Below are 27,193 nucleotides of genomic sequence, written 5' to 3'. Positions count from 1 at the left end.
CAACAGGTGCAGGCTGCTTACCCATGTTCAACGGGACGCAGCGGCGCAGGGGTCTGGCAGGCTCCAGATGTTTTTGGAGGATTATTCTCCTTGATACCTCCATTCTGGTGTCAGTGAGGTTTAAACATGTGTTCACTCTACCACACTCTGCAAGGTGTGCCAGGCCTACACAGAGTAGTGCTGCAGGAACCACAGGCAGACTTTTCAATATTTTAGAAAGCAATGCATTGAAAAGTGGGGTTTGCAGACCATTAAGGGGCCTGCAGCATGGGGGGGTCACAGGCCAGCCGACACCACGAATGGTGTCAACTCTTTAACTCAGAGTCTGAGAATGTATTAACACGATTTAGACAGAGAAAGTTCACTTGATCTGTCCAAATATCCAAATAAAGGAGTGAGTATCCATGAGCTATGCTTCTTAGAAATAGGCTAATAATGCCAGGGGGAGCGGTTGGCACTGACCAGGTTAAGTGTAGCTCAACGGCTAACGTGAGCAATTCAACAGCATCGGCTGGAATTAGGCAATTAGCTTGATGGCAAATTAATTAAACATAAATCAATGAACATTGTGATCAAAAAGGTCTTCAAACACTTTGAAAAACTATTTCTACTGGGAACGAACACGCAGGTGGAGGACGCGTGTTGCCCATCGCAGTGGTTCAGACATCTGTGGACTTAACAGCAGCTCACGCCCCCGTAGACGTGAGCACCTGTTCACGTGTACGAGTTGACCGTTAACATAAGTTAACGGTACCGACTAATAATCTAGTAACACGAAACACGACTTTAAAAAAGTTAACGTTGAGTGATAAATGCAGCTCGTAAATGTTGCAGAAGTTTTAACTGCGAAACAGTCATTTTAGCCGGTACCAACGGGTCAAATAACGCGAACCGGAAAGTTATGAGTTCACTTCGAAGTAATTTTACTTTGAATGAAGGACATTTTATGATAAATTAGTCACCTGTGTTTTCAAACGGCTCCTTCCGCGTGCTCTGCCTGCCCTGCAGTGATCATGTCAACCGGGATACGGCAGTTAAGGGAAATACATAACTTCCGGTTAACATTTTTCAAAATAAAACGTATTCTCAACATTATCAGACCAGAGGGAATACTTTACATATTGGGGAAACGGCAAGTGTAGATTGTTTCTGATATTGCACATTATAAATGTTGTGATCGTTTTGGATATAGGGTTTGCCTATCGAAGGTATACAAGAACAGTTCACCTCAAACTTTATTCATCTCAAAAGGTTTGTAATGCTGCAATATGGAACAGCAAGCTATTCAAAATCCAAAAGAATATTCCCCAAAAGTAGTTTATGAGAATACATTTGTGTATATATACCTTTTGAATACGAGATCCGTGTCTGAGATTTTTCCTACAGCTAAAATGTTGTGGATGAAACTCAAATACTCTGGCTTTCCATGAGCTGAATATATTTTTACATTTATGACTGATGCATTTGTGTTAAATCCATCTAACTGGAATCGCAAGAGGATGCAAATCAAACTTCATCGTTTTCTTTTATTAGGAGGGACATTTTCACAAATGATACTTTTTATAAAAAAGGCAAACATCCCAACTAAATCCTAACAATTAGATTTAAGGTTATACCCTTCAGAGCGGTGAGTAGCTCATTCCTGTTATTATTGGTGATTAACAAGCAAGTTTTATACACAGTTAATGTAAGCAAAATGCATTCACATTGTATGTGACAGATCTATGAAGAAAAACTGACAATTTAAAAAGGTATGTATTTTTTTATAAAAACACTTAAACACCAGCCACATGTAGCAAAATGCAATTTACATACATTTGCCACACTGTCGGAAGTTAAATCCCCCACAAATGTCAATGATTGAGCAAATGAGAACCCCAAATCGAGTGCTTATTTTTAGGATAAGCAAAGAATAAAAACCCCAAAGTCCAACATGTAAGAAAAACCCACAGTAAGACCAAAAATGTATAGCAAATTTCATTATATTCACAATGATTGGCCACTAGTACATTTGTATATATTTATATATACAAAAAACAAACAAGACACCACAAATGAAAGGGACGCTAATTTATTTAACTAAAGCAAACAAAAGAACAAAGGACCTCCTCATGCTTCTTCTCCCGCTATTGTAAAAAAATAAAAATAAACATAGACCTACCGAGGTTCATGCTGGTCCCGCCCCTGCCTACTCCTACAGATAACCCCAAGTGCCCACAGCATTACCCAAGGAATAAACAAATGAACAACCAAAAGACTAAGTATATCCAGACAAAAAATAATTAAACTAAAAGTTATCAATGAAAAAGCTATCCTAAAACAATCTAACCTAAATAAGAAAACTTTATTTAAATCATTAAACAATGCTGCTTGTAAAAAAACAAAAAACTAAATATTAACAAAATAAATAGCTTCTACAATCACAAAGCCATGGCATAAAGAGTAAAAAATAAAAATCATATAAAAAATAGAAAGAAAAGCCTATAGCTTCCTTTAAATAAACTTGTTTCATCAACATTGTTAACGTGTCCTAACTACACTGCTAGGGCACATAAGGTGCCGTGAAAAGATCTCCCTTTCACACAAGTATTAGATGTATTTTTCTTGGACCAATGGGTCTTCCACTCAGTTCCTCAACTGCCGTTAACGCCTCCTGACGGCACTCAAATACTGCAGTTGCGGTGCCTTTCGGTTTCCCACTCTGGTGATAGTGAAGTGTGACAGATCCAGGGACAATGCGAAACCCATAGCAGAAGTCATAGATTTCTTCACTTCTGATTTGAAATGGTAAGTTAAGTAGCTTAACGCAGGTGTGAATATCAAAATGCTGCACTGGGGGACCAAAGCCACCATGAACACCATTACCTCCGCCGTGTGGGCCGTAAGGGCCGACTGCATAGGGCTGATTCTCACAGCCTCCATAGCCGTGGGCGTGTGTATTAGCCATTGGTACATTACCGTCCTGAGGAATCCTAAGGTCAGGATATTGTGTGTCACCGGGGTGGTAGGACGCCTCGCTTCTCCTGCCTGAGAATCGCTCATCTCTTTGCAGCGGCTGTTGCACAATTGGTTCTTGCACCAGTGGCGGCTCAACACCCAACTGCCGCATCTGAGAACGTGAAATGCATTTGAGTAGGACTTCTGACCCAAGACACCTCTGTCCATTGCGAGAGAGTGCACTCATAGCCTCCGCCTCCGCCCGGAAGAGAACCAAAGCCTTCCCAACTCCAGCACCTTCATGGTCATGCAGCACAAACACCTTGTCCTCTGTGATATTAAACCCGAGGAAGAAGTTCATGATCTCAAATTTCTGCACATCAAATGGTAGGTTCCGCATGAACACACAAACTTTCTCTGAGTCATAAGACGGAGGCCGATCCTGAAGTTCAGAGTTTCCAGAAGGTCCGACATTGGTGCTAGACGGTCCGACATCGGTGCTCTGAGCTTCCAGAAGGGCGATCATTTTCTCTCTTGAGATTGGCCGTGTATAAATCCACCGGTTGAAAAACTGCCGTTTTTCAGGAGATATGGCGTCACAATAGTCAGGCAGATTTTTGAACAGCACAAATGTGGACCTCGTTCTTCTCCCATCATTGCCCATCAAGTAGAGAATCTGGTCATCCTCAAGCTTTGCATTTCGAAAAATACTTTTTACGTCTTCTTTATCAGCTGTAAAGGACAGATTTTCCATCAAAACGCAGTACTCATTGTCAGAAGCGGCAACGGGCATCGGAGCAAAAGGTGATTGTGACCTCACAGGATGTGGATTCCTTTGCTGGCGAATGGGTGATCGGTCCCTTTCAAAGTTATCATCCGTGTTGACAGCCATCGCCATTTTGCCTGTAACCCGGCGCCAATCGTCTGCCGTTGTTGTGGAAATCTCCACATACCTCGAGCCAATGTATCCCCTATCCCTCTTCAGGGATTCATTTGCATCCTCTTTTGTTGCAAATTGGACCAGACCTTTCCCATCGTTTGTACCATTTGCATTTTTCAATAAGACAATTTCATCAATTCGTAAACCACAGAAAAAGTCCCGGACTTCCTCTTCGGTCACAGAAAATGGCATTCCTTTTAGAAACACGTGCAAAAAGTCATTCGAGTTTGAAGCCCTCTGGTGGTGGAGGGGAGAATAATCCGATCTGCTCGCCGATCTCCTGCCCATCTCCGGGTCCACAGATCTTCTAGCGCACCTCGCATTCTCCTCGAGTCGCCTCTTTTGATCTGGCTCTGCATTTATTGCACTTTTTTCAAGCACGTTCTGCATCTCTGCTTTACTACTTAGTAGCAATGCAACAGGTGACCCCTTAATGCAACCTCCTGACCGTATCATGGCTCTTCTTGCATCTTCATCCGAAGCAAAGATAATGAAAGCTTCATCTCGCTCCCCACCAATTATATGCACCCCTCCATCCGGAATTTTGAGGCCAGTGAAGAACTTGCGAATATCCTCAGAACCTGCTGTGACCTTTAGTCCCTGTAAACGGATGACGACCGCCATGCTGAAGTACAAACAACAGCACCTGCAGACAGAGGGGTATAGAATAGCATTATTGCCAACGGAGCTTTTCCAGCTCACTGTCCACTTCCTGGCATTCCAATGTAACGCCACTGAACTGGAATAGCAATGTGAGACCAGAGACATCAGAGACAAGGGACACCAGTGCACTCGGTGTCCACACCACTCGCTTTCACTACCGCAGAGGAATTAAAACGGTTGAGGTCGACATAACAATTGCACATGTACCGTAGCTCACTCTTGTCTCAACCCACAATATAAACAAGCAACTTCTGTTTTTTCAAACAATTCAAAGCCAAATTGTTTCCGCTACATTCAGACGTATCACACATTTATTCATACCCAGCTGCAGGTCCTTCACCAGTGCCTTCAGAAATGCATTCCAATATTGGCTTAAAAGTACAAAAGTCAGCCAGTCAAAATACACAAAGCAACAATCTATCTGGCACCATTGTCCTTGATCATCTTATCAGAACCTCCTATTAAATCACGCCATAGGGTAATTATTCCAATTCTCCATATATATTTCGATGAAAGCAGTTGAAGTTCAAGATCTGAGAACTAGTACTGGATGAACAGATTCCGAAATATGTGTCACAGCACATAATGCGACAGTCCACAAAGTCACAATGGCCATCTTTTCAAATGTAGGTTCCTTGCCGTGATCCTAGTGCCGAGTCCAGTGTGGGTCAGAGATGTTCAAGCTTACCACCAAGTAGTTCCACTTATTCAACCAACCAAATGATCAATAACACCAGTTCAATGCATTTGGTGGGTCCTTGAGTATGGGACAGCCTTGTTGATCCATCATAAATTAGGTCTTGAATTGCAAACTTGTAAGGCAGTTCTTCAAGTGGGACACAGGAAGTAACTCACACGAAAAATATCACTGTTATTATTCGCAGAAACTACTTTCCAACCAAAGCTCCAAATCTGTCACAACAGAACCACAAGACAAAAAGCCCAACAATTTACAATTAAAACCAAGAGAACTTCATTTAAACTCGCACATTTGACTATAGATCCTTTTACAGCCAGTGTCATCCAAGATATGCCCCGGCCATTCTGATGAGCTAGTAAGCTTTGAACCGTGAATCAAAAGTACTGGTTGTTGCATGTCCTGTTGTCAAAATCGATATTCCAACAGCGGCCTCAAGTTCTACAGACTTGCAGAAAGATTACAAGCAAGTGACGAGCTAATTGGGGATTTTCAGCTGAATGCCTCTTTGGTTGATCCGAGTAACATCTGTAATTGGCTTACACAGAAGACAATTCATTTTGAATTTGATATATTGCTTGACAAACTGTTGCACTTCGCAACTGCTGTTGCCAAACTGGGTCCACAATTAGAGATTATTGCTTAAAAACCTGTAAAGGGGTCAATACTTATCCAAGTGGCAGTTGTTTCCTGAATCATGCAGCCGTACATTTCTGTGCAGTTAATGAACAAAACATACGAGCTACAAGGGATGCCAAACTAATTTTGACTGCACATATGCAGGAGAGCACTGAAACCAGGATGTCTCGTCACTCAAAAGGTTAATCGACTGGATCGCAACCGTGCGCTAACAAAATATCCCATTCATGGCAGAACAAACAATGGTGTGGATTGCATTGTTTGGCCATCTACACCACTGCTGCAGTCTGTTCATTCCAGAGGCTGGCGTTCTGGTTAATCCAATTGCGGCAGTGTCCCCTCTTGTTGCTTTTCCTGTGTCATGCTCTGCTCGCCTCAGCAACATTTCCTCTTCTGTATATTCTGGAGTAAACGAAGTATAGTCTAGCAGTTGTCCCGGAGAAAGAGTAATCGTCTCCTCTTCAGAGTTCCCATTCATTACATTTGGGAGCATCGTATGTGCCGCCATGAAGCCAAAACTGTCCTCCATCCAGAAGTCAGCCAAATTGTTTTTATACGCCATACATCTGTCAAACGTATGACATATTCTTACGACACCCATGTTTCATAAACCTTTGTATGCCCGGTTGCATTTCCAAACCTCATAGCTTATAAAGTCAGTCAATGAAGGCTATGTGCCAGCTGAATGGTAGTCCTATAGTGCGATCGTCAGCCAGTCAACGCGCAAACAGGAAAGATTCACGAACCACTACTCAAATGAGCTGAAACAAACAGGCAGTTGGAAATGTATTCAATTCATAAAAATAAAATGTAAAGAAATCCTGCTCTTGAATGTGTGGTACTTCTGTCAGGCAATGGGACGGAGGGACAACCTGGGCTGGAAAAAATCGTTCCCGCAATTAATTGAAGGTAAACAGTGCGTAACAGCGGCCCGATAATCTCTACACAGTCAAAAGCTTTCAGCTCAAATATACCATTAACCCAAAAGCATTTCTTATGAATAATATATATCATCGCCCACACTAAACAAATTTAAATCAAAAGAGCGATTCAAATCAAATAACAAGCTTGCTATAATTCTTACACTATCCGAGTCAGCATAATGCACCTGAGAGATGGAAGGTATTTCTCAAATGCACCCTGAATGACAAAACCCAACCAATATCAACTGCCAAGTAACCAGCATTAGCTCTTATAGTGTAACTTAAGCTCTTATTCTAACAGACTAAATTGAGCTCTTATAGACTAAAGTCAATTCATAAACTCTTATAGACTACGTATGACTAACTTTAGCTCGTATGCACTGCGTTTGGGCTTTTGGTAGCTCGTGACACACATGCGCATTAATCAGAGAAACACTAGTTACCAAATGAAGTGAATGGCATGTAGCCAGCTAAGTTGTAAGCCCACGTAGTAAAATCCAATATGAGGGCACCGACTTGAGAAAAGAACCACCGCCCCGGTGTGAGACGGTCCACAGTGACGTTAGCCCGCTTGTTACCATCAACGCCGCCAGCATTTCATCCCAGATGCAACGAGTTTGAAGCGATTAAAACAGACATAATCTGAGACTACTACTACTACGTTGGGTGGAATGGGACGAGTCCAAATGTGCTGGTTAGCCAGTGAGGTGGCGGACAGCGAGCACGACGCTCTTGCTCTTCACACAAGGCTCAACAAGATGCAGCTAGCTAGGCCTGGAGCGTTAGCGGGTGGCTCATTTGAAGGCCAACGCGATGAGAATACGATCTTTATAAATAACACCACAGTAAAGACAACTCCCCGACCAGCGACACAACTTACACAATCGACAGTCAGAGACTCGTGCGAAAGCAAGATAGCGATCAGATCAGTCTCGTTTGGCTTCGTGTTGCTCAGTCTCTTCTCAAAGTGCATATGGGGGAAGCAATGTTCATCTTCCGCCCAACTTTATGGACTTGTTTGACTCACCGTGATGGGTGAAGGCGCCACCTGCCGGGTCGGGGTGGTACTATCATGATTTAATGAAGGATGTACGTTATTAAAGCATGGATATACAGTATATAGTTACTTTATGAATACCGCAAGGGGACTTTTTTTTCTACATTAGCATTTATACATACAGGTAAGCAATACAATATAACAAATGCAAAATATAAAACTAAATATAATATATTATTAAATTAACTAACAAAGCAAACAAAACAATAGTGCAAAGATGTAGCCAAATAAACACATGTTTGCACTATTGCTTTGTTAGTTAATTATATATTTTATTCTATTCTATTTTAGTTTGTCCCTGACCTGACCTCCACAAATTCAGTGAATCTTTTTCTAAATCAACCCGTCAATATATTCTAATCTAAACCCTTTCCTCTCAGTTAAAGCAAGTTTTATTTCAAGATTTTTGTTGTGAAACACACATTCAATATCAAGGCAATTTCATCTCGTCAGATTATGACATTTTCTGTTTGACCTGAATAAGTAGGCCTACATCTAGCAACATTTAGAGTTGTATCTGTATATTTCGTATAGGTCTAAATTCAGACCAAGTAAAGTTGTTTCCATTCAGTTTGACTCTCGGTCTCCCTGAGGTGTGTCCTCAAACAAGGCACTGTGGGGCTTTCATATGTATCTGTGTAATAATATTATATATATAATTCTGGTCTCGCTCGGGCCCGCACTGCGCTCCAGGTTCGCGCTCCCACGTCATGTGATGTTGTTGGAACAGCCGCCACAGAGACACAGAGGAATACAAGACATTTCAAAGAAATGTTGACAATCCTTCAAGCAGATCGTCGTTGTCACTCCGATTCTAATCCACCAATTGGACCAAACTGAAACACTTTCTGTCGCTGGGTTTCCTCGGAGGTTTGTTGTCCTCCGCCTGACTAACTATGTGAGCTTCTGTGAGCTCGGTAGTTGACCAGCGGAGCCTCCAGCCGACCGTCGTCTCCGACAGCTCCGTGTGGGTTTGACGTCGGCACACATTGTTGCTTGATGTTTTCCAAAAGGCTCGATTGCCGGTGATTTCGAAGATGGAGGAACCGTGTGACCTAAAGCACTTCGTAAAGTAAGTACCTCGTAGTTTGCACTATTTATGAGGTGAAGTAGTGTGGTTTAGTTACACACCAGTCAGACAAAACACGACCAGCTAGCATGCTAGTGAAGCCGGTGCAGAGGCTCGAGGCTGCGTCGTATAAAGAGAAACAAACACTCAAACCCGTCGTTTCTTCTTCATTCAGTTAGAAACGTGACGAGCTCTCCGTGAGATACGTATAACTGTGACTTTCCCCATTCGATCCCATCTCGATAGCAAAACACAAGTTATCAACAGCAGCGTTAGCCCAGTGACTGCTAGTCCCGCTAGCTAACCTAGCTTGCTTTAGCCTCCGATGCTAGCATAATTCCGTCACCGTGTATATACTGATTTGTTTCCTCAGCTGCGTGACCGAAACAACCCACCAAACGTCACACGGATTGCATTCCCGCATACACTTGTTTGCTAGTCAGCATTAACGACGTGGATTAATCACAACATCTTTAATGGTGGCTCTCTGGTCACGTTAGCTGACACACGTTAGCTTAGCTTGAGCTACTTCTGATATATATATTTAAATTTTTTTATTATTAAATCAGCGTTTGCGTCGAACAGTTCAGGTCGTGCCATCTCCGCTGCCAGTTTACTACTTGTATATGATGTAGTATGACTAGTTGGCACATCTTGGTGGAGTATTTCACTGTGTTGGGCGGTTTGCGACACATTCTCCGGTCACAGTGGGCAAAAGCGACCTTTTTAAAGGCCATATTTAGGCTGGATCCAATCCTCCGCACAGGCCATGCTTTAGTTGGTTCCCTAATTAGCCTCGAAACAGTCCCCGTTTGTCTTTACAAAAGGCTCGATGTGCCCCTGCGCTTAAATCGTCATTATACAGACAGCCTTTGTTTTCTGAAGGCCATTTGCTTACTCTTGCTTTCACGTTAACCTTAACGTTACATGTCTGTTATTGAGATGCGTGTTCTGAGCTCACCCTGCATCCATGTTTTTTTTAAATCTTCCACCGTGATAGTAGTATTAAGCTTTACCTTGGTTGTGTATTACAACCTAACAGTTGTAACCAAAGCGACACGAGAAGAGACCACCGAGCTGGTAAAATAGAAGACATTGATATTAAAAGGTGAAACCACTAACGTTATCTTTGCCACATTGCAACGACACATCCCAGAAGTCTCGCGGAGGGAAGCCTGTGTTTTGCAGAAGCAACATTCACTCCTAAACACTATTTAATATGTCAACCTCTAATTGAAATGGACAAAATGACAACAAGTTCCTGACAGAGTAGCTGTAAACTGTTGTAGACAAACAGGACTCAGTTCATTGCAACCCTATCTTTCTTTTGTCAGGTGTGGCGTCACTTTGGAGGGCTCATTTCTCTGATTTGGATTATTCTTGGCCAGCAGCCTCTTCAGGCCTACTAATCCTAGACGAGTTTCTCAATGGACACTCCGCTCAAATCAGAGATCAGGTATTAGACAGCACAAAATGCAACTCACAGTGTATGTTTTGTTTGGAGTAGATTGATATGAAATTGAGAATAATCTTAGTATGTTTTCCAAATTTGATTTTGTTTTGGATGCATTCTGTGCATTTCTTTACCATTTTAAAACATCTTAATATCAAGTTCATCCCAAGGCATTCCCATTATTTATGCACTGAGTTATTTTACAATTTAAACTACAAGACTATCCTCTTCGAAATGTGTTGAATAACATGTCTTCATATGCTTGTACCCATCCATCTTTGCCTGTGACATTGACACACCTCTAAATGAAATGTGAAGATGTGTAATTTAACATTGTTACATACAAAAAATTACATAATTAGTCGGTAGGAAATGAGACTTAGTCACAATATATAAACGATGGATCCAATGCTTGTTCTTGGATCATATGTTCAGTGCTCACAGGTCATGTTTATCACCGTACAACATTAAACAGTTCTTCAATACAGTTACAATAACATCCTTATATTTAGTGAAAAATACACCTGTAACATCAAGCTAAAATGCAAAGTTCTTGGTCTGGTAGGCCAAGACCATTAATCATTTGACTGTAATCTGATTTGTATAGCCCGTTCTATACAAGAGAATGTCGCAGCAGACGTATCTCATTTTGAAGGTCACAGAGAGAAAGGGAAAGAAATAAAATCCCAAAGGATTAAATGACCCAATAGTTGCTCAGCACCCTTATTGAGCCTACCCAGGAAAATACACACACTATAATGGGGGAAACGGAGGAACAAAAAAACAGCTATTCATCTCTGCACATTTTTTGGGTGAACCCTTGGCATCTGCTGGGTCTTTCTTTGGGGGGGGGGGCTGCAATGTAGACAATTTAAGATATATAATGTGAGTTGGAGTTTATTTCCACCCTTGTTTCGGGATCGAGTGTATGCTATATGGGTTCAGGATTAGGAATAAAGACCAGTAGTTTGCACATATGTCATAGTTAAGAAAGGGTATAACTGCAAGGTGGCTCATTGTTTACCACTGAAGCCTCCCAATAAGAGACAGGTCCTCTGGGTGAATGACACACCTGTTTGTTCATCCTTTGCATGGTTTTCCGAGAGGTGCATTGCTGCAGACTAACCTATTACAATATTTGAACCGGTTCACCTAACTATTTCATTTAGTTGCACTAATGCGTTTTAAGTGTTACTTTTGTAATCTGTTTTAAATTTGTCACCATATGTAGTTTATTTAATTATTAATAAATATGCTGATGCTTTTTTTTTTTTTGTTAGATGAGGCCATCTCTGCCAAAGATGTTGGGTTAGATGGCACAGAAAGTCCAAGGGGCTATCAACAACCTTTCAGTTTCAGAGCACTGCAGCTTTTTCTTTGAGAAACAATCAATAGTTCTCTTCATTTAATTTTCCCACTTAATTACCGTTAGGTTTTAAGGTCAGGTGAACCGTTGAAATGAAAATGTATGATTTTTGATGGCAATCGAGAGCACTGCTGTGGATCAGTTCTCTGCATCACCAAAGTCATGCTCCTGCTACTGGCCAAAGCTTCAGCTTTAGAACCGTTTGGTTCTAACATTAATATTTTATTTTAAAAGGAGCTGTCTTGTCGTCATGACCCAAGAACAAGCAGCTATTTTATCATCCCCATCTTTCATGACATTGTCTCTGTTTGTTCCTACTGACTTCATATCATTCTTTCCAAATCATTATATCTTCTTTTTTTATACAAAGGAATTGGGGCCCTGGGTGCCCAAGTTAAACGTCTCAATGGCTGCCTATGCAGTTTTAATAAATACAATCAAATAGATGGATACAATTCTTGCCCTGGGTCATAATTTGAAGCATCAGGGGGGTAGGGCTACAGATGCAGAAAACACATTTCCTCATGTGCTCTGTCTATTTTCAACTTTCAAATTAACTAACTTTAATAAACAAATTAGCTAATTGTTTTTTTTTCCAGATTACTATTATGCAATATTTTCTAAATACATTTAGCTGTAATGGTTGTTTCTTCTTGGGGACCTCAGTTGGTAGTCCTTATATTTGAAATATGTTGAAAGAATGAGGGTTAGGGTTGTTGTGCTACATGAACTGTGTAAATTGATTTGTGTTTTTCCTCTTTTTTATGTTCCCACGATGTTAATGTATAACTAAAGAGAGGAGGGGAGTGGCGCCTCGGTAAGTTCAAACAAAATTGATGAGCCCTATGTCTAACTTTCCAGATCTTCAAAAAAACTCAAGTTACAAGTGGTTTCCCTTTTATTGTAGGTGACGGTGGAGGGCCTATCCAAGGCAGCTCTAATCAAAAGCCTGTCTCCCAGAGTCATGCTATCCAACCATCTCTTGCCGAAAGGGACCAAGATGAAGGTCAACTTAGAAGATCAGGATCGTCAGAAAGTGTCCTTCAGCTTCGCACCAACCAAGAAGCCACTGCAGAGCCCGTTCTTCATCCCTGGCAGTCCTGACAAGTTTGCTGCTGAGCCTAACGCTGCCTCATTACAGTCAACCTCAGACAATGAAGAGCAGGATACGGACAGCCCAACTGAGCAAAACCAAACTCCCATGGTGCCGACGATCGCAGAGACACCTTCTCAAACACCAGTCTGCTCACCCACCATACTGAGAACTGATTTAGCTCAAATGCATTTCAAGAAACAAATTCTAAGTGTCTCTGTGACTGATGAGAAACCAACATCTGTTGTGCCGGAGGAACCTCTCTCTCCTCAATTGCAGGTTCTACAGATACCAGCAAGTGTAACTGAATTTCCAGTTCCCCCACCTCAGAATGTCGTCAGTGTCTGCCCATCTGAGAATTCTCACATTGAAGCCCCGGAGACGAGGGTAACCCCTAGCCCCAAGAAGCCACCTGCTTCCTCAGGAAAAGATGGAGAGAGTTCCAGCAGTGGTGAGCAGGATAGTAAGGCAGACAAAAGGAAAACAAGGTCCCCAACTGATAGTGCTCCCCCTGGCTCAGAATCCGATGGAGATTCAGGCCAGATGTCTTCTAGTCGCAAATCCGTCGACTCTAAATGTAGAAGAAACTCTGACAGCAAAAGCAAAGAGGTAAAAAAGTCTTCCTCTGGTTCACATCTGGAAGAAAGGGAAAAAAGTTCCTCTAAGCGGTCAGAGAATCATGAACGGTCTTCTAGTTACTCCAAAACAGACCGTGATTCCAGACACACATGCTCGCGTTCATCTCGATCAGACAAAGATCGCAGACGGTCCCGGTCTAGATCACGTTCTCGATCAAGAGGGTCGCGAACAAGTTCATCTCACAGATCAGAGAGATCCCGAGGCGACAGAGGATCTCACTCCGAAAGGTCATACTATCATGATTCTGATCGAAGATCTCACCGTAGTTCTCCACGCAGAGAGATAAGATGTTCACGCTCTCGCACTGACAGAACTCGTGACAGTTCTGACTCTGAGGATGACCACAGGAAGACACGGACACGGACAAGTGACTCCAGTAGATTGTCCGCCCATTCAAGCTCATATAAAGACTCAAAATCATCTTCCTACTCAAAATCGGAGAAAGCCTCTAAATCTGCAAATTCTCCTCACTCTTCGGAGTTGGATAAAAGAACACAATTGTCAAAGTCTGAAAGGACTTCAAAGCGACTATCAGACTCTGATTCCCAGCGAAAGTGCTCTCCTGATATGGACTCCAGTTACCGTAAATCTAGCAGCCATCACAATTCAGAGAGCAATCGCAAATCCTCTTCTTCCAGTATGCATATCCACTCTCAAACATATGAAAAACGTCAAAAAAGCAGCTCTAGTGACACTGAGGCAGATCATATGGGAAAATCGCAGGCCTCTGGCAAAAACTCTGGCTTGGAGGAGAACTGTAAAAACTCACTAAAGAAAACCAGTAGGCCAGACTCGAAGCAGACGACCCCTACCAGATCTTCTCAGAAAACCAGCAGACATGATAGGCAATCAAATGACATATTTCACAGCCCTGGCGAAGCACCGCCGTCTACAAATGCCACGGATTCATGTTCCCAGAGTGAAAAAGAAAAATCATTTCCTCAACAAGTTGAAATTGAACATTGTGGTCAGGATTTTGTCTCATGGACTGAGACGAGTTTGCAAGAATCGTCATCCAAGAGCTCAACAGAAACTAAATCATACCTTGAAGTTGAGACCTCAACTGTCACCATAAGTGAAAGCCTGAGGTATGAAAATGCGGCCCATGAAAACTTGACCAATGTGAAGGATACACTCTCTTCTAATATTCAACCACACGTGAACTCAAATGCAGTGGACTTAAATGCATGCAGTAGTAATGATAGTGTAATATGCAGCCAGGACAAGAAGGTTGTTGACTGTTTGCTCCGGTCATCCTTAATTGACACAGCTGGTTTACCAAACACCCACGGTGTCCTGCAGAACTCTGAACCAGAGACTGTTAAAGTTTTGACCGTCGAGGAGCCGTCTGGCACAAGTATGCCGCTCATATTTGATTCACCGTGTCTTGAATCTGAGGGTCAGTTGACACTTGAACAGCAAAATATGGATACTGTTAAAAAGAGCAGCGGTTCTACCAAAAAGTCCCGATGGGATATTGTTGGGCAGGACACCCCAGAGAGTGATAACTCACAGAGGACACTTTGTGCAGAGAGTAAGCATAGTGTAAAAAAAGTCATCTCTGTCAAAGAAATTGAATTTTCTAAAGACTATAACCAACAAGACTCTGACATGAAAGATACTATTCAGCAACATTCCATGCTGGTGAAGCAGACTGAGATGTCTAAGCAGGAAGTTGGCTCGGACACGACCGATAAATACAAAGACCAAAATGAGCACTCGCAAGCGAGCGCCAGCATTGACCACTGTGACTTAAAACTGAGGGTTTCTCAAAAAGCAAATACAGACACGCCTCTGCACCTCAAAGATGCATCACAGGTCTACAAAGATGCAAAGATGCAGAGCTGGAATGGCAATGATCGTGAAGACAAATCCAAGGGCAGCTCTCACAAGAACAAATTGAGTAAGAGAGCATTACTTCATCAGCATGCATCAGGAGAGCAGAGCGAGATCAGTGATAGTGACAACTCGGAGTATGACTCTGATTGCGGGGAGGCTATAAAACGATTGCATTCTGTCGTGGTGGTGCCAAAGAATTCTTCGCTAACGATGAATTCACATGACACTGGTGCTTCCTCGCGCAGTCTGCACAATGTGAATATCAATGAAATCCCAAATCCAGGCGTACAACAAGTGGAGGGGAGTCCTTCCGCATTCATGGAGACCAATGCTCCGTGTGTTGGTGTGAACGAACTATTTCATCGCAGCATGTTGTGTCAATCCCAGAGTAATATGATTGATAGCACCAGTCAATCGGAGGGTTCCAGCTCCGTCATTGCACAGACGTACACGGCTGGTCTTATTGGTGCCCATGGCAGTGCCACAGATCACAGCCGCGATAATTCCAGACAGTGTGGGCCAGGGCACACAGCGCATAATATAAGCAGCAGAGGGGACAGGGTCTACTCCCATTACCAACATGATGATTTTCCCACTGTTGACAATGTCAATGAAAGGAATGGATTCAGCCTGGGTTGGGATTCTACGCAACCGGAGCAGCCCAGTAGTACATACCAGCAGCCCGATAGCAGTCATGGGCCACAGATACCAAACGCTAAACTGACTGAAACCTCTCTCACAGAACAGGAGCACAGGCAGAGCAATGCCACATGGACCCACCAATCCCCAAACACACAGACTAGCAGACAAGCCTACCTCCATGGGCATGAACATTATCAGGATCTCGCAGGTGAAATTCATCCTGACTCTCTAACTAATGACCATGACGACTACAGTGGCGAGAAACTATCTGACCTCAGTAAAATAGCCGTTGAATGCAGGGGACTTCACACTCCTGGGTCATCAAGCTTTGTACAAGGGCATGAAATAAGCAGCAATAGCAGGGGCTCTGCTGTGCCTGACCCCCCGAGAGAAGACCACTTCAGACCCCACAGAGGCCGGGGCCCTCCCAAGAAAAGGCGGCCAGAGATCGAGTCGGATTCAGACAACGAGGCGGAAGCTGGGCCAGCAGGCAAAAGGGAGCGTCAAAGAGATGCCGACGTCCCAAAGGAAAGTCACGTCAAAGATGAGGTGCAGCGGCCGACGCTCAATCTGCGAGACTTTCGAGACGGCAGTAGATGGAAAGAGTGCGCCAGGTCTAAGAAGATGCCCCCTTACTTTGACTTGATTGAGGAGAACATGTATCTGACTGAGAGGTGAGTTGTTGTCCCGCCGGAGAACAGATTATTTTCTTGGACAAATAAGTAGCGTCGCAATATAAAAACATTTTTTAAATTCTTAATTGTTTACTTCTTTTAATTCTGTTCACAGAAAAAAGAGCAAATCTCATCGAGATATCAAGAGAATGCAATGTGAATGCCCGATGCTGCCTAGAGAGGAGCGTTCAAGGGGAGTCATGGCATGCGGGGAAGACTGTTTAAACCGGCTGCTGATGATTGAGTGGTGAGTAAATTATTAGATAGCTGTGACGGCATCTCAGAATGCAATGTTTTTTGTGTGTGTGTGTACCTATTTGAATTGGTAGTCAAATTATTGCATTGGTAGAGTTCAAATACTTGTATCTGATTTTCAACTACCTAACAAATGTTGTTGCTTTTGCATTAGTAAAATATAGTTTGCCTAATTATAAGCTGGACAGCGTCAGTATAAATCATGCTTTTTAACATCCACAATCATTTAATTTAACAACAGTTAAAGGGTTAAACCTGTTAACATATGGAGATTTACAATCAAAACAGTTCCTGTTAAAGTATTTGTTTTGAAGAATTTGTTGTTTTCAGCTCCTCGCGGTGCCTGAATGGAGCCTACTGCTCCAACCGACGCTTTCAAAAGAGGCTACATGCCGACTTTGAGGTTATCCTCACAGAAGACAAGGGCTGGGGTCTACGGGCAGCGAGAGAGTTGGCTTCGTAAGCCGTTTTAAAATGTTATCCTTGCATGTAACATTACAATATTTACAAAGACTGTAGTAATTGTGGAGCGACCTACTCCATTTTTATTGTTTTATTATATTTCAATCTTTCAGAAACACCTTTGTGCTGGAATACTGCGGGGAGGTATTGGACCACAAGGAGTTCAAAACAAGGGTGAAAGAGTTTGCTCGCAACAAGAATATCCACTACTACTTCATGTCCCTAAAGAATAATGAGGTATGGGATGATACAACACATTCACTTAACGTTAATATGTAAACTGCAATCAGGCTTCATGATTCAGGTAAAGTGGTAGAAATCGTTGACATTGCATTATGTCTCTTCAGATCATTGATGCAACGCTGAAGGGAAATTGCTCTCGATTTATGAACCATAGCTGCGAGCCCAACTGTGAGACCCAGAAGGTACAGTGGCAAAATAAACGGTTATCTTTCAGGTGAACTTACTGAACGCTGACTCGCCTAATGATGATTTTTATTCCAATCCAGTGGACTGTCAACGGCCAGCTTAGAGTCGGGTTCTTCACCTCCAAGGTGGTTACTGCGGGAACTGAACTGACGTTTGACTACCAGTTCCAGAGATATGGGTACTGTTTCTCTGCAGTTATTCTTATCCTCCACGCTTTTTGTGCTGTCTATGTTTGTGTTGCCTGTCTGAAAACGGTTATATGTTATGTTGTGATACTTTTAAAGTCTTCAGATATATTATTTAAGAGTCGTTATTTAACCTAATTAATGGCTTCACCTTTTTGTTGTTTCTGTTTCTACAGCAAAGAAGCACAGAAATGCTTCTGTGGAGCTCCCAGCTGCAGAGGCTTCCTGGGTGGGGAGAACCGAGTCAGTGTTCGGGCAGCAGGAGGGAAGATGAAAAAAGACCGCAGTCGAAAGAACGCTCTCACCACGGTCAGTGCTTTCAGTCAAATTTCAAAGGATCTTCACATTGGTTTACATCTGGCTGCCAGTCATGTTAATATGGTTCCACATTTCTCTCTGTCTAAAATGTCTTGAAGTAAATGTGTTGTTTTCGACGTTGACATTACTTTGTCCTTCCTCAGGTTGATGAGGAGCTTGAGGCGTTATTGGAGAATGGAGAAGGCCTTTACGATGAGAAACAGGTGGTGGCTCTCTGCAGGCTAATGGTCCGAGTGGAAACCATGGAGCAGAAACTCATCTGTTTTAAGCTCATACAAGTATGACATGAGTGGTTGATGCCCGTTTTATATTGTTGGTACCTGTTATCATTTGCATCAAGTAATATACATGTTTGTGCTTCATAGGATACTCAAAATCCATCATGCCTGAAGCAGTTCCTGGACCATCATGGATTGTCTTTGCTGTGGATCTTCATGGTGGAGCTTTCTGAAGCCAAAGGCAACAGTGCTAATAACAACAAACTGCAGTTAGAGGTGACATATGCCATTGAGTTTGCATTAAAACATTCATAATATTGCTACATCTCACTTGCGTATCAAGGAATTTGAATCTTGCACGGTTATTTGTTTGCTAATTTTATATGATTCTGCTGCCAGATAATGAAGACCTTGGCTGTGCTGCCTATCTCTACTAAGAACATGTTGGAAGAGAGCAGAGTCCTGAGCTTCATCCAGCGATGGGCCCAGACAAAAACTCTCCCTCACCCTGTCGAGATAGATGGCTACTCCAGTGAGAACACCTCCCGTGCTCAAACACCCCTCAACACTCCCGATGGGTCCTCCACCAAACTGGGATCAGAATTGGACGGGGACACGTCAAAACCTGCTGTGTATCGCCGCCTTAAAATCATCAGTGAAAACAGTCTGGACAGCGCTCTCTCTGATGCTAGCAAAGCTTCTGATGGGAAGGATGAAGAGGAGGAAGACGATGATGAGGAAGAAGATGCCTCCTCACATTCAGGACTTCTTGACAGCAAACGGTTGAAGGCAGAGCCTGTATGTGAATCTGCAGAGCCAACTAAAGAAACAATGGAAGAGCCGGTGAAAGAAGAAGATCCGATCAAAGGGGAGAACGAGGAAGAGCCGGGGATGAGTGTAATCAGTCCACAACATCAAACTGAGGAGGTACAAGAACAAATTGAGCTAGATTTGGAGGAGGAAATTGAGATGAAAACGGATGCGAGTGAGGGGCATTTGGGTGAACTTGAGGCGCCAAAAGAGCCTGGTGAAGAACAGGAGAGGAGGGAGGAGCAGGCCAGTCAGCCGGCGACAGAAAAGGATAAACTGGAAGGAGACCAGCCCGCCGTTGAAGTCCTCGAACCAGAGAGTCAGTCCATCCGAACAGATGAAGCTGATCTTCCACCGGAGCGGCCTTTAGAGAATATGGAGTCCCAGGCAGAGACACAAGAAGCTGAGAAACCACCAGGCAGTGAGGCACAACCTGGTGAATCTACCACTGATGCAGCCCCGAGCTCCGAGACCCCGGAGGCCGGTGTGCCCGCTGAGGTTATTGCGACCCCCGTCGACCCATCAGTGATAGGAACTCCTTCTCAGGATGAGGAGGAAGGTGTCTCAGATGTGGAGAGCGAGAGGAGTCAGGAGACCCAACTCGGTGCATTGGACATTAGCGGCATGGCTGCCCGGCTTCTGGACAGCTGGAAGGATCTGAAGGTGAGCACAAACCGATTCCTTTTTAAAGGCAGATATTGTGAAACATGTATAACAATATAATCTCTTTGCATACTATTGTTTTCGGAATTTAAAAGTCAAAGTTGTTCTCGCACTTTCAGGAGGTCTACAGAATACCAAAGAAGAGTCAGGTGGAAAAAGAAGCAAATGGTAAATTTAATCCAATGCTAACTTTTGGCCTAGGTTTGTTTTCCATTTGATTTTGGCTAACTTTACATTTCTCACAGATCGCAGCCGAGATCGAGACGCAGCTTTGACGCCACGTACAACTTCTGGTAGCCGAGAACGTGAAAGAGAGCGAGAGAAGGAGAGAGAACGTGACAGAGAGCGAGATTATGACCGAGACAGGGATCGAGACTGGGACAGGGACCGAGACAGAGAACGCGATCGAGACCGAGACCGCGATCGAGTCTCTGACAAAACTCCACAACGCAGCACAGAGAGACGGAGGAGACGCTCAGCTTCACCACCGGCGTCCTACGAGAGGAGCAGCCGACGCACTGAAGAGCGGTAAGAATTGTTGTGATTGGGGGAACATTGTGAAGAGTGTCTTCAAAGCAGACTGTAGTCTTGGTCATATCATAGGATACTTTTGGCAGTCATCCGTGGTCTTGTTCTCTGGATTCTTCAGGTTTGACGCATCAAACAGCAGCAAGACTCGGGGCAAGGAGCGCAACAAGCTGTCCACAGAGGAGCGCAGAAAGCTGTTCGAGCAGGAGGTTGCTCAGCGGGAAGCCCAGAAACAGCAGCAGCTTCAGCAGCAGCAGCTACAAGAGCAGCAACAACAACAACAACAACAACAACAACAGCAGCAGCAGCAGCAACAACAACAGCAGCAGCAGCTCCAGCTCCAAACTATGGCGTATGACCCTGCTTTGGTCTATGCCTCCAGCTCTGGCTTCATCACCTACCCTCCTGGCTATCCCATCCAGGCCTTTGTGGACCCAACAAACCCCAACGCAGGCAAAGTACTACTTCCTACCCCTCCGGTTGATCCCGCCCTGAACTATGAAGAGACACCTCCTCAGCATCTTATCTCAGAACTGGGTCTGTCCTCTCCATCTTCCACTTCCCAGGCTCCTCCCATCGCTAATCTTTCTCAGCACATCGCCACCACCGACCTCGCCGCTGGGAACCCCGAACAGTATTCCCAGCCAACTGTAGCAACTCAGGATGCAGGCGTAGCTGTCCTCTCTGTTCCCTCCCAGGTGGCCCCTCAGGTACAGAGCCAGCAGAGCTACACCACTCTCTGGGATCCCACCACTCAGCAGGCAGTGACTGTGCAGACACAGCCTGCACAGCAGTACGCCCCGGCCCCAGCACCGCCTCAGACACAGACGGCCATCTATTACCAGGGTCAGCCGTGCCAAACCATCTACAGCATCCCCACCGCCTACCCACAAGCCAACGCTCCCGTCATACAGGTAGGGTGCTCTCTGCCTGGGGCTCATATCCTCTGGTTTGTTACCGTAATAGTCATAATCATTTGCCTAAACAATGTAGTGTTTTTTTACCAGCATGTTAAGCTTTAAATCGAAGCAAAGTAATCAAATATGGTGTGGAAAAGAATGGCGTCATCTCGGTACAACAATCAGAACTCTATTGCTGTAAGCTTGTAATCCCTTGTGTCAGATGAACTGTTGTTTAGTGTGATTTCTGGATGTCCACAGTAACCGTGTAATCTGATTTGTGTTTGTGAAGGCGTACACTGAACCCACAGCGAGCTACCTGCATGGCCAGCCTGTGTATCCTGGCCATCAGCAGGGCGTGGTGGTGCAGCAGGGTGGCACCGTCACCACCATCGTCACGTCCCAAACTGTCCAACAGGTCATTCATACACACTGCGTCCTTTTTACTTGCAAACAGACTATTGGGCAAGATGTAAAACATTGACTGATCCTTCACAACTGCAAATTAATATTGGTGAAGGAAAGATTTATTTATATCCTCACATTATTGTCACTGTTTTGGGGGATGTGATGCAAGAGGCTTGTTATTAAGTCTCTGCCTTGGGATTTTCAGAAATCTGAATTGTGCAATGTGATTTTAAGGAAACCTATTGTCTCAGTGTTGCCACAAGGTGGTAGTATATATCTAAATTATTCAGCTACAATATGTGGGTCCTGTCCATGTAATGCCAACATGACTTTTAAGATGTGACTAAAGATGGACTCAATAGGCTACATTTGTAAATGAGAATCTCAACGCGATGCCGTCATATATGACTATAAACTACATGTAGACATGCAGCTAAAGGGAATCTGGTTCTTTATCCGCACAATCCAAAAGAGATCTTCAAAGAGAAATGCCATGTGTTTGCTGCTGATGCATATTCTCCATTTCCTCTAATCTCCAGGAAATGATTGTACCCAACAATGTGATAGACCTGCCTCCCCCATCTCCCCCCAAACCCAAAACCATCGTCCTACCTCCCAACTGGAAAGTGGCCCGCGATCCTGAGGGCAAGATCTACTACTACCATATTGCCACCAGGTAGCTATTGCTGTGAAGTGTGCTTCTGCATCTAGAACCTCCCCACATTGCATTTCTATCAAACATAACTTTCCTCTGTGCATTAGGCAAACACAGTGGGACCCTCCCACAAACTGGGATGGATGTAGTGACAACACTAGTGTGGACCATGAATCGGAGATGGACCTGGGAACTCCCACCTATGACGAGAATCCTTCCAAGGTATGCTTCAAAGTGTGCTTCACTTTTTATTTTGGTTCCCAGAAAGTGTTTGCTTGGAAGCAGAACATGATTATAGTGTTTGTTCCTTCAAGTAATTGAAGATGCTGCACAAGAGATTACTTGCAGCTGTGTCTCACAGAAGGGGGGGTTGGGTGGGGGGGGGTAACCTCAGCACGACACCAGATTCAGTGAGTGTTATGTGCTCGTTGATGAGTGGCAAAATGGCGTCATCAGAATCTACATGGAGACAAAGATTTTAAGAGGGATGCCACTCACTCCACCCCCTGCTCAGCTGTCTGCCTCAAGGCCGTGAGGGGAGGGGGGGGGGATGACTCGGCTCATCTCTTCTTCCGCTGCCTCCTTGGTTTTCTCTCTTGGTTTCTTCCCTATCCTGACTTTGAGGATAATATAAACCATCTGGATGACCTAACATTCATTTATTTGGGGTTTCTTGTGTTATAGTTTAAGTACACAAGTGTCCCCTTTGTCTCTTTTTAAAAAAAAATGTTATTACAAAGGTTTAACAAAAACAATGTAACGGCGTTGGGGGAACAAAATGCATAACAAAGCTGAAATTGAGACGTCGATGCTTTTCATGCAACATTTCCCGCCACGAACAGCGACAATGTCGTGCAGCGTATGCCAGCAGCACGTGTGTGACGGCGGTCCACATCCAGCACGAGGCACACGCTCCGCACTTTTAAAGCGTCCCAAACTGTTTCTGGAGTCCTCGCCCTGGCACCATGTTTGTGTGAATCCTTGGCGCTTGCTGTTTTTACAGTACATGTCATTTTGATCCTCACCACTTTGCTGTGGGTATAGGCGGTCAGCTGTTGCCTGCTTGCCTTTGTTGTTAATGGCTGGGGCCTGAGAGGCGGCATCCTGGCAGGATATCCCTGCTTTGTGTCAAGTAGCTGGTGAGCAGGTGCTGTTTGATGCCCCACTGACCTTGAGAGCTACTGCTGTGCAGCCAGTTGTTGTGTTTGATTGAGCTGCTGCACAGGTGTGGCCTCACTTGTGGTTTTAATTGTAGAAAATGACTGGTAGGTTATGTCTCGATAATATGATATAACTATTTTACACTAAGTGTTTCTAATCATCTTATCCATCTCTTCTATTGTGTTGTATTACAGTTCTCCACAAAGACAGCTGAAGCGGACACGTCCAGTGAGCTGGCTAAAAAGAGTAAAGAGACATTTCGCAAAGAGGTAAGCCTTTGGAAACGAAATGTCATATTCAAAACCTCTTCTTGCCACCCATGCACTTTTTTATTTGTTTAGATATATTCTTTTATTTTGAACAATGTTTTTCTGTGTTTCTTTACTCAGATGTCCCAGTTCATAGTGACGTGTCTGAATCCTTTTCGGAAACCAGACTGCAAACTTGGACGCATCAGCAACACAGAAGATTTCAAACACCTGGCTAGAAAGGTAACAACCAGGAGTTGTTTCCACGTCTTGTTGGATCTTCCTTTGTAAACCTTTCCTCGGCCTCTACGCGGTCGCGGCACAATGAAAGTATTGGTCCGCTTTTAACTTTAAAGGCAACGGTTTCAAAGCTTCCCTCAAACCAGAACTAATTAGTTGGGCTCACATAAATTCTCTTTCCAGCCATATGTTTTCGTGTTGTATCTTTGGAAGACACTAAAAACACATTGAACCATTATCTCCCTCTCCTTTGTTTTACTCGGCCCTTTCTAAGAGCTCTTTTCAACCAGTGTTTCTTCAAAGGGAAGCATTCTTGTTCCATGGATTCTGTGTGTAGGGAGTGCCACTCGGACATACCACATCTCTGAGGACACGGGACAATAAACAGAAGGACGAGTCGGGCTTCGCTCATTTAGAGATCGCATTTTATTGTCTACAAAGGACAAAGTCTCTAAAAGAGAATTAGCCACCCAACTGCCACAACTTGCATACATTGTTATTATATCATTTATTGTAGTTTTGTGACAAGAAACATGTCTAACTCTTTCCTCACCTCTCACCTTTCCTCTAGCTAACTCACGGAGTTATGAATAAGGAGTTGAAGGCTTGCAATAATCCCGAGGACCTTGAGTGTAACGAGAACGTGAAGCACAAGACCAAGGAGTACATCAAGAAGTACATGCAGCGATTTGGCACCGTGTACAGGCCCAAGGAGGACACCGAGGTGGACTAGCCTCCGAACTCTCCTGCTCGAGCGCAGGAGAAGCACAGATTTGCCTTTCAATTCACTCCTTCATGTATGTTCTGGCCAGCCTGAGCCGTGAAGTAGTTTCTTAAGCATATTTATGACGAAGAAGAATTGCACTGCTGCCCATAAAGCTCTCCAGGCCCCGTGGATCACAAAGTACCCTGATCGCGAGACTGACTTGAGACTCGAGTGTCGCTGAACGACCCGAAAAAAAACTCCAGGTGCAGTTTTCTCAAAGGATGACGCTGCGGGGTGCTACGGAGACTCATGTTTTCACTGACTGTTTTTTTTTTTTAACCATTTTTTCCTTCTTTTCATGTGTGGCTCTTAAATGTTCCCAAGATGATCCCCTCAATTCCACTTTTTAAACTCGTCTGGCCCTGAATGAGTATTACTCATTAGAATCAGCATTGGTATCCTATTCACCAAAGTCTCTTTGTTACTTTCCACTGTTAAAATGGATCAATGACAGACAAGTCCAGTGCTTTGCCCCTCCCACTTCCCCTTTTCTTGTGCACGCTTCAACCCCCCTGACACTGACTATCTGGTGCTGCTTTTAACTGGGCTGTGGAGGTCCACACTTCCGCTCCTCAAACCCTGCCTTCTCAGCCACGAGACTTTGGAGCCTCTGTTGTTTTATGAATGCATGATGCCGAGGTTTGAGTGGTATCCTTGTGAAAAAATCGTAAATCTTTCACGTCTCCTGCTTCATAATATGAGATGAGCTTTTACTCACGACACACTTAGAGATCAGTCAATAACCAGCAGGTTGGCAAGGTGGTCAATATGTCTTTTATTAATGTGTGTATTATAACGGGTGCCGGGTTTCAACGCCATGTTTGATGTGCCGTTTCCAGTCCAACCCCTATCTCATCTTGTTCTGCCTGGTTTCCTCTTCTTACAGGGATGATGCTGAAGGTCAAAAGTTGTAGCATTGCAGTTTTAACCGTTTCTAAACCTCTTGTGTGTTCTGGTTCATCTTTATCACAGTTAGTCTTAGTTCAACAACACTTGCTTCACAAACTCACTCATTAATTTCCCAGATTTTTACGGTTGTCAATGTAGATTCATTAGCATTAGGTCACCGTTTTGATTGAATTGCATTAAAACAAAGTTTCAACATATGTATATTGCTTTATATGTGAATATATTGAATAATGGTTTTGGGAGTGTCTAAAAAAGCAGACACTTTGTAAAATGACTATCATTTCATGATTGAAAGTGTAAATAATGTGTAAAATGACAGAATCTGTATGCAGGAGAGTCGTGTCAGGGAGCACAGGGAGCCCACCCACTCACCCTCACCAGCTCAGCCCTCCGGATGCAGTTCCCACATCAGTTTGTTAAACGTAGGACCCCACGGACTCGGCCCTCTATTTTATTTCAGTGGTGGGGGACATTTTCAAGTGTTTGCTTTTTTGTTTTGTTATTATTTTTCTATGTACAAAGTAAGTTTCACCCTACTTAACTGTAAGTATTGTGTAAGCACATTGTCATACCGAGTGTACAAACATTTAAAAAAATAAAACCTTTTGTAAAATGATATCCGTTTCCCAGTTGTGTCATTTGAATTGGGTTCACATGGGTGTCGGTCGGAGAGACTTGACCAGATCCAAGACGACGTGAGATCTCTTGACAAACGACTAACTGTGCGCACGACCCTCTTTCAGATCGTTTACCTCCTGTAATAAGCGGAGCACATGGCAGGAATGCCACGACAGCGCGCACGCAGCGTTGAGCCAGATGTTTGTCCCCAGCAAAGGGAATCCAAGCGATCGACTGCATTCATTAGAGACCTTCAGCGTGCTCTAAATGTGGAGACCCGTGACGAGAGAAGAGAGGCGCTGCTGTGCTTCCCCTCTCTCGGGTCCCAACCCCCTCCCAGCGTACGCACATTCCGCAGCCCGATGCCTGTGTGCTCCAGACCGCAGTTAAGCAGTCCCGTCTGGAGTGTGTGACGGCATCTAACACGGCCTTAGGCCATGCAAGATGCCTGCTCCCACTTACAACTGAATGCAAAAAGACCATAAACAGATTTGAGTGGGAGCAGGAATCAGATTGTGCCTCAGAGAGAAAGAGGAAACTTTCCTCCTGAACGTTTTGGATGATGCTGTTCTATTCATTTCGCCCTCTAATGACAAAATTCCTCCTTACCTGATTTACCTCATGCTTTTGGAAAGTAAACGTTCTTTCACACTAATTCCCTTGATATGGAGAAGTGTATTCCAAACATGTCCAAACTTCCTCACTGTGTAATTCATCAAGGTTTTTATCGTGAGAGAAATGTCTCTACGACTTTGTGGTCCAGTCATTTTCATACACGTTAAAAAAGGTT

General features: G+C 43.8%; 2 protein-coding genes across 4 annotated transcripts; one reads left to right on the top strand and one right to left on the bottom strand.

Moving 5' to 3' along the window:
* Positions 1-1,506: 1,506 nt before the first annotated feature.
* On the bottom strand, positions 1,507-7,767 carry rbm12bb (RNA binding motif protein 12Bb). Its single transcript, XM_056444403.1, has 2 exons — positions 7,680-7,767; positions 1,507-4,523 (listed from the first exon to the last, which is right to left on the bottom strand). Exon 2 carries the CDS (start codon positions 4,499-4,501, stop codon positions 2,579-2,581), a length of 1,923 nt encoding a protein of 640 aa, XP_056300378.1. The 5' UTR covers positions 4,502-4,523; positions 7,680-7,767; the 3' UTR covers positions 1,507-2,578.
* Positions 7,768-8,630: 863 nt separating this feature from the next.
* Positions 8,631-26,403, top strand: setd2 (SET domain containing 2, histone lysine methyltransferase). 3 transcript variants are annotated; one of them, XM_056443874.1, is made up of 22 exons: positions 8,631-8,928; positions 12,540-12,561; positions 12,652-16,631; positions 16,747-16,878; positions 17,217-17,345; positions 17,462-17,585; positions 17,696-17,773; positions 17,858-17,955; positions 18,139-18,271; positions 18,424-18,558; positions 18,646-18,774; positions 18,898-19,971; positions 20,091-20,139; positions 20,217-20,499; positions 20,621-20,957; positions 21,066-21,413; positions 21,691-21,816; positions 22,346-22,482; positions 22,569-22,683; positions 23,817-23,891; positions 24,012-24,113; positions 24,682-26,403. In XM_056443874.1, the coding sequence occupies exons 1-22, from the start codon at positions 8,894-8,896 to the stop codon at positions 24,841-24,843; spliced, it is 7,803 nt and encodes a 2,600-aa protein (XP_056299849.1). In that variant the 5' UTR covers positions 8,631-8,893; the 3' UTR covers positions 24,844-26,403. The 3 variants fall into 3 exon arrangements, with proteins under 3 accessions (XP_056299849.1, XP_056299848.1, XP_056299847.1); XM_056443873.1 differs by adding an exon at positions 10,260-10,381 and having other exon boundaries at positions 20,621-21,413; XM_056443872.1 differs by having other exon boundaries at positions 20,621-21,413.
* The last annotated feature ends 790 nt before the right edge of the window (positions 26,404-27,193 follow it).

This window comes from Pseudoliparis swirei, chromosome 22 (genome assembly GCF_029220125.1).
Source record: "Pseudoliparis swirei isolate HS2019 ecotype Mariana Trench chromosome 22, NWPU_hadal_v1, whole genome shotgun sequence".
Classification (NCBI taxonomy): domain Eukaryota; kingdom Metazoa; phylum Chordata; class Actinopteri; order Perciformes; family Liparidae; genus Pseudoliparis; species Pseudoliparis swirei.
Note: the sequence above shows the minus strand (reverse complement) of the source record. Positions and strands in the feature narration are given on the sequence as shown.

Bases quoted from the DNA above. Each gene is read 5' to 3' on its own strand.
- rbm12bb (XM_056444403.1), bottom strand. From the start codon at position 4,501: ATGGCGGTCGTCATCCGTTTACAGGGACTAAAGGTCACAGCAGGTTCT.
- setd2 (XM_056443872.1), top strand. From the start codon at position 8,894: ATGGAGGAACCGTGTGACCTAAAGCACTTCGTAAA. The intron at 16,632-16,746 runs GTGAGTTGTTGT...TTCTGTTCACAG, and splicing joins AACATGTATCTGACTGAGAG to AAAAAAGAGCAAATCTCATC. The intron at 21,414-21,690 runs GTAGGGTGCTCT...GTGTTTGTGAAG, and splicing joins CCAACGCTCCCGTCATACAG to GCGTACACTGAACCCACAGC.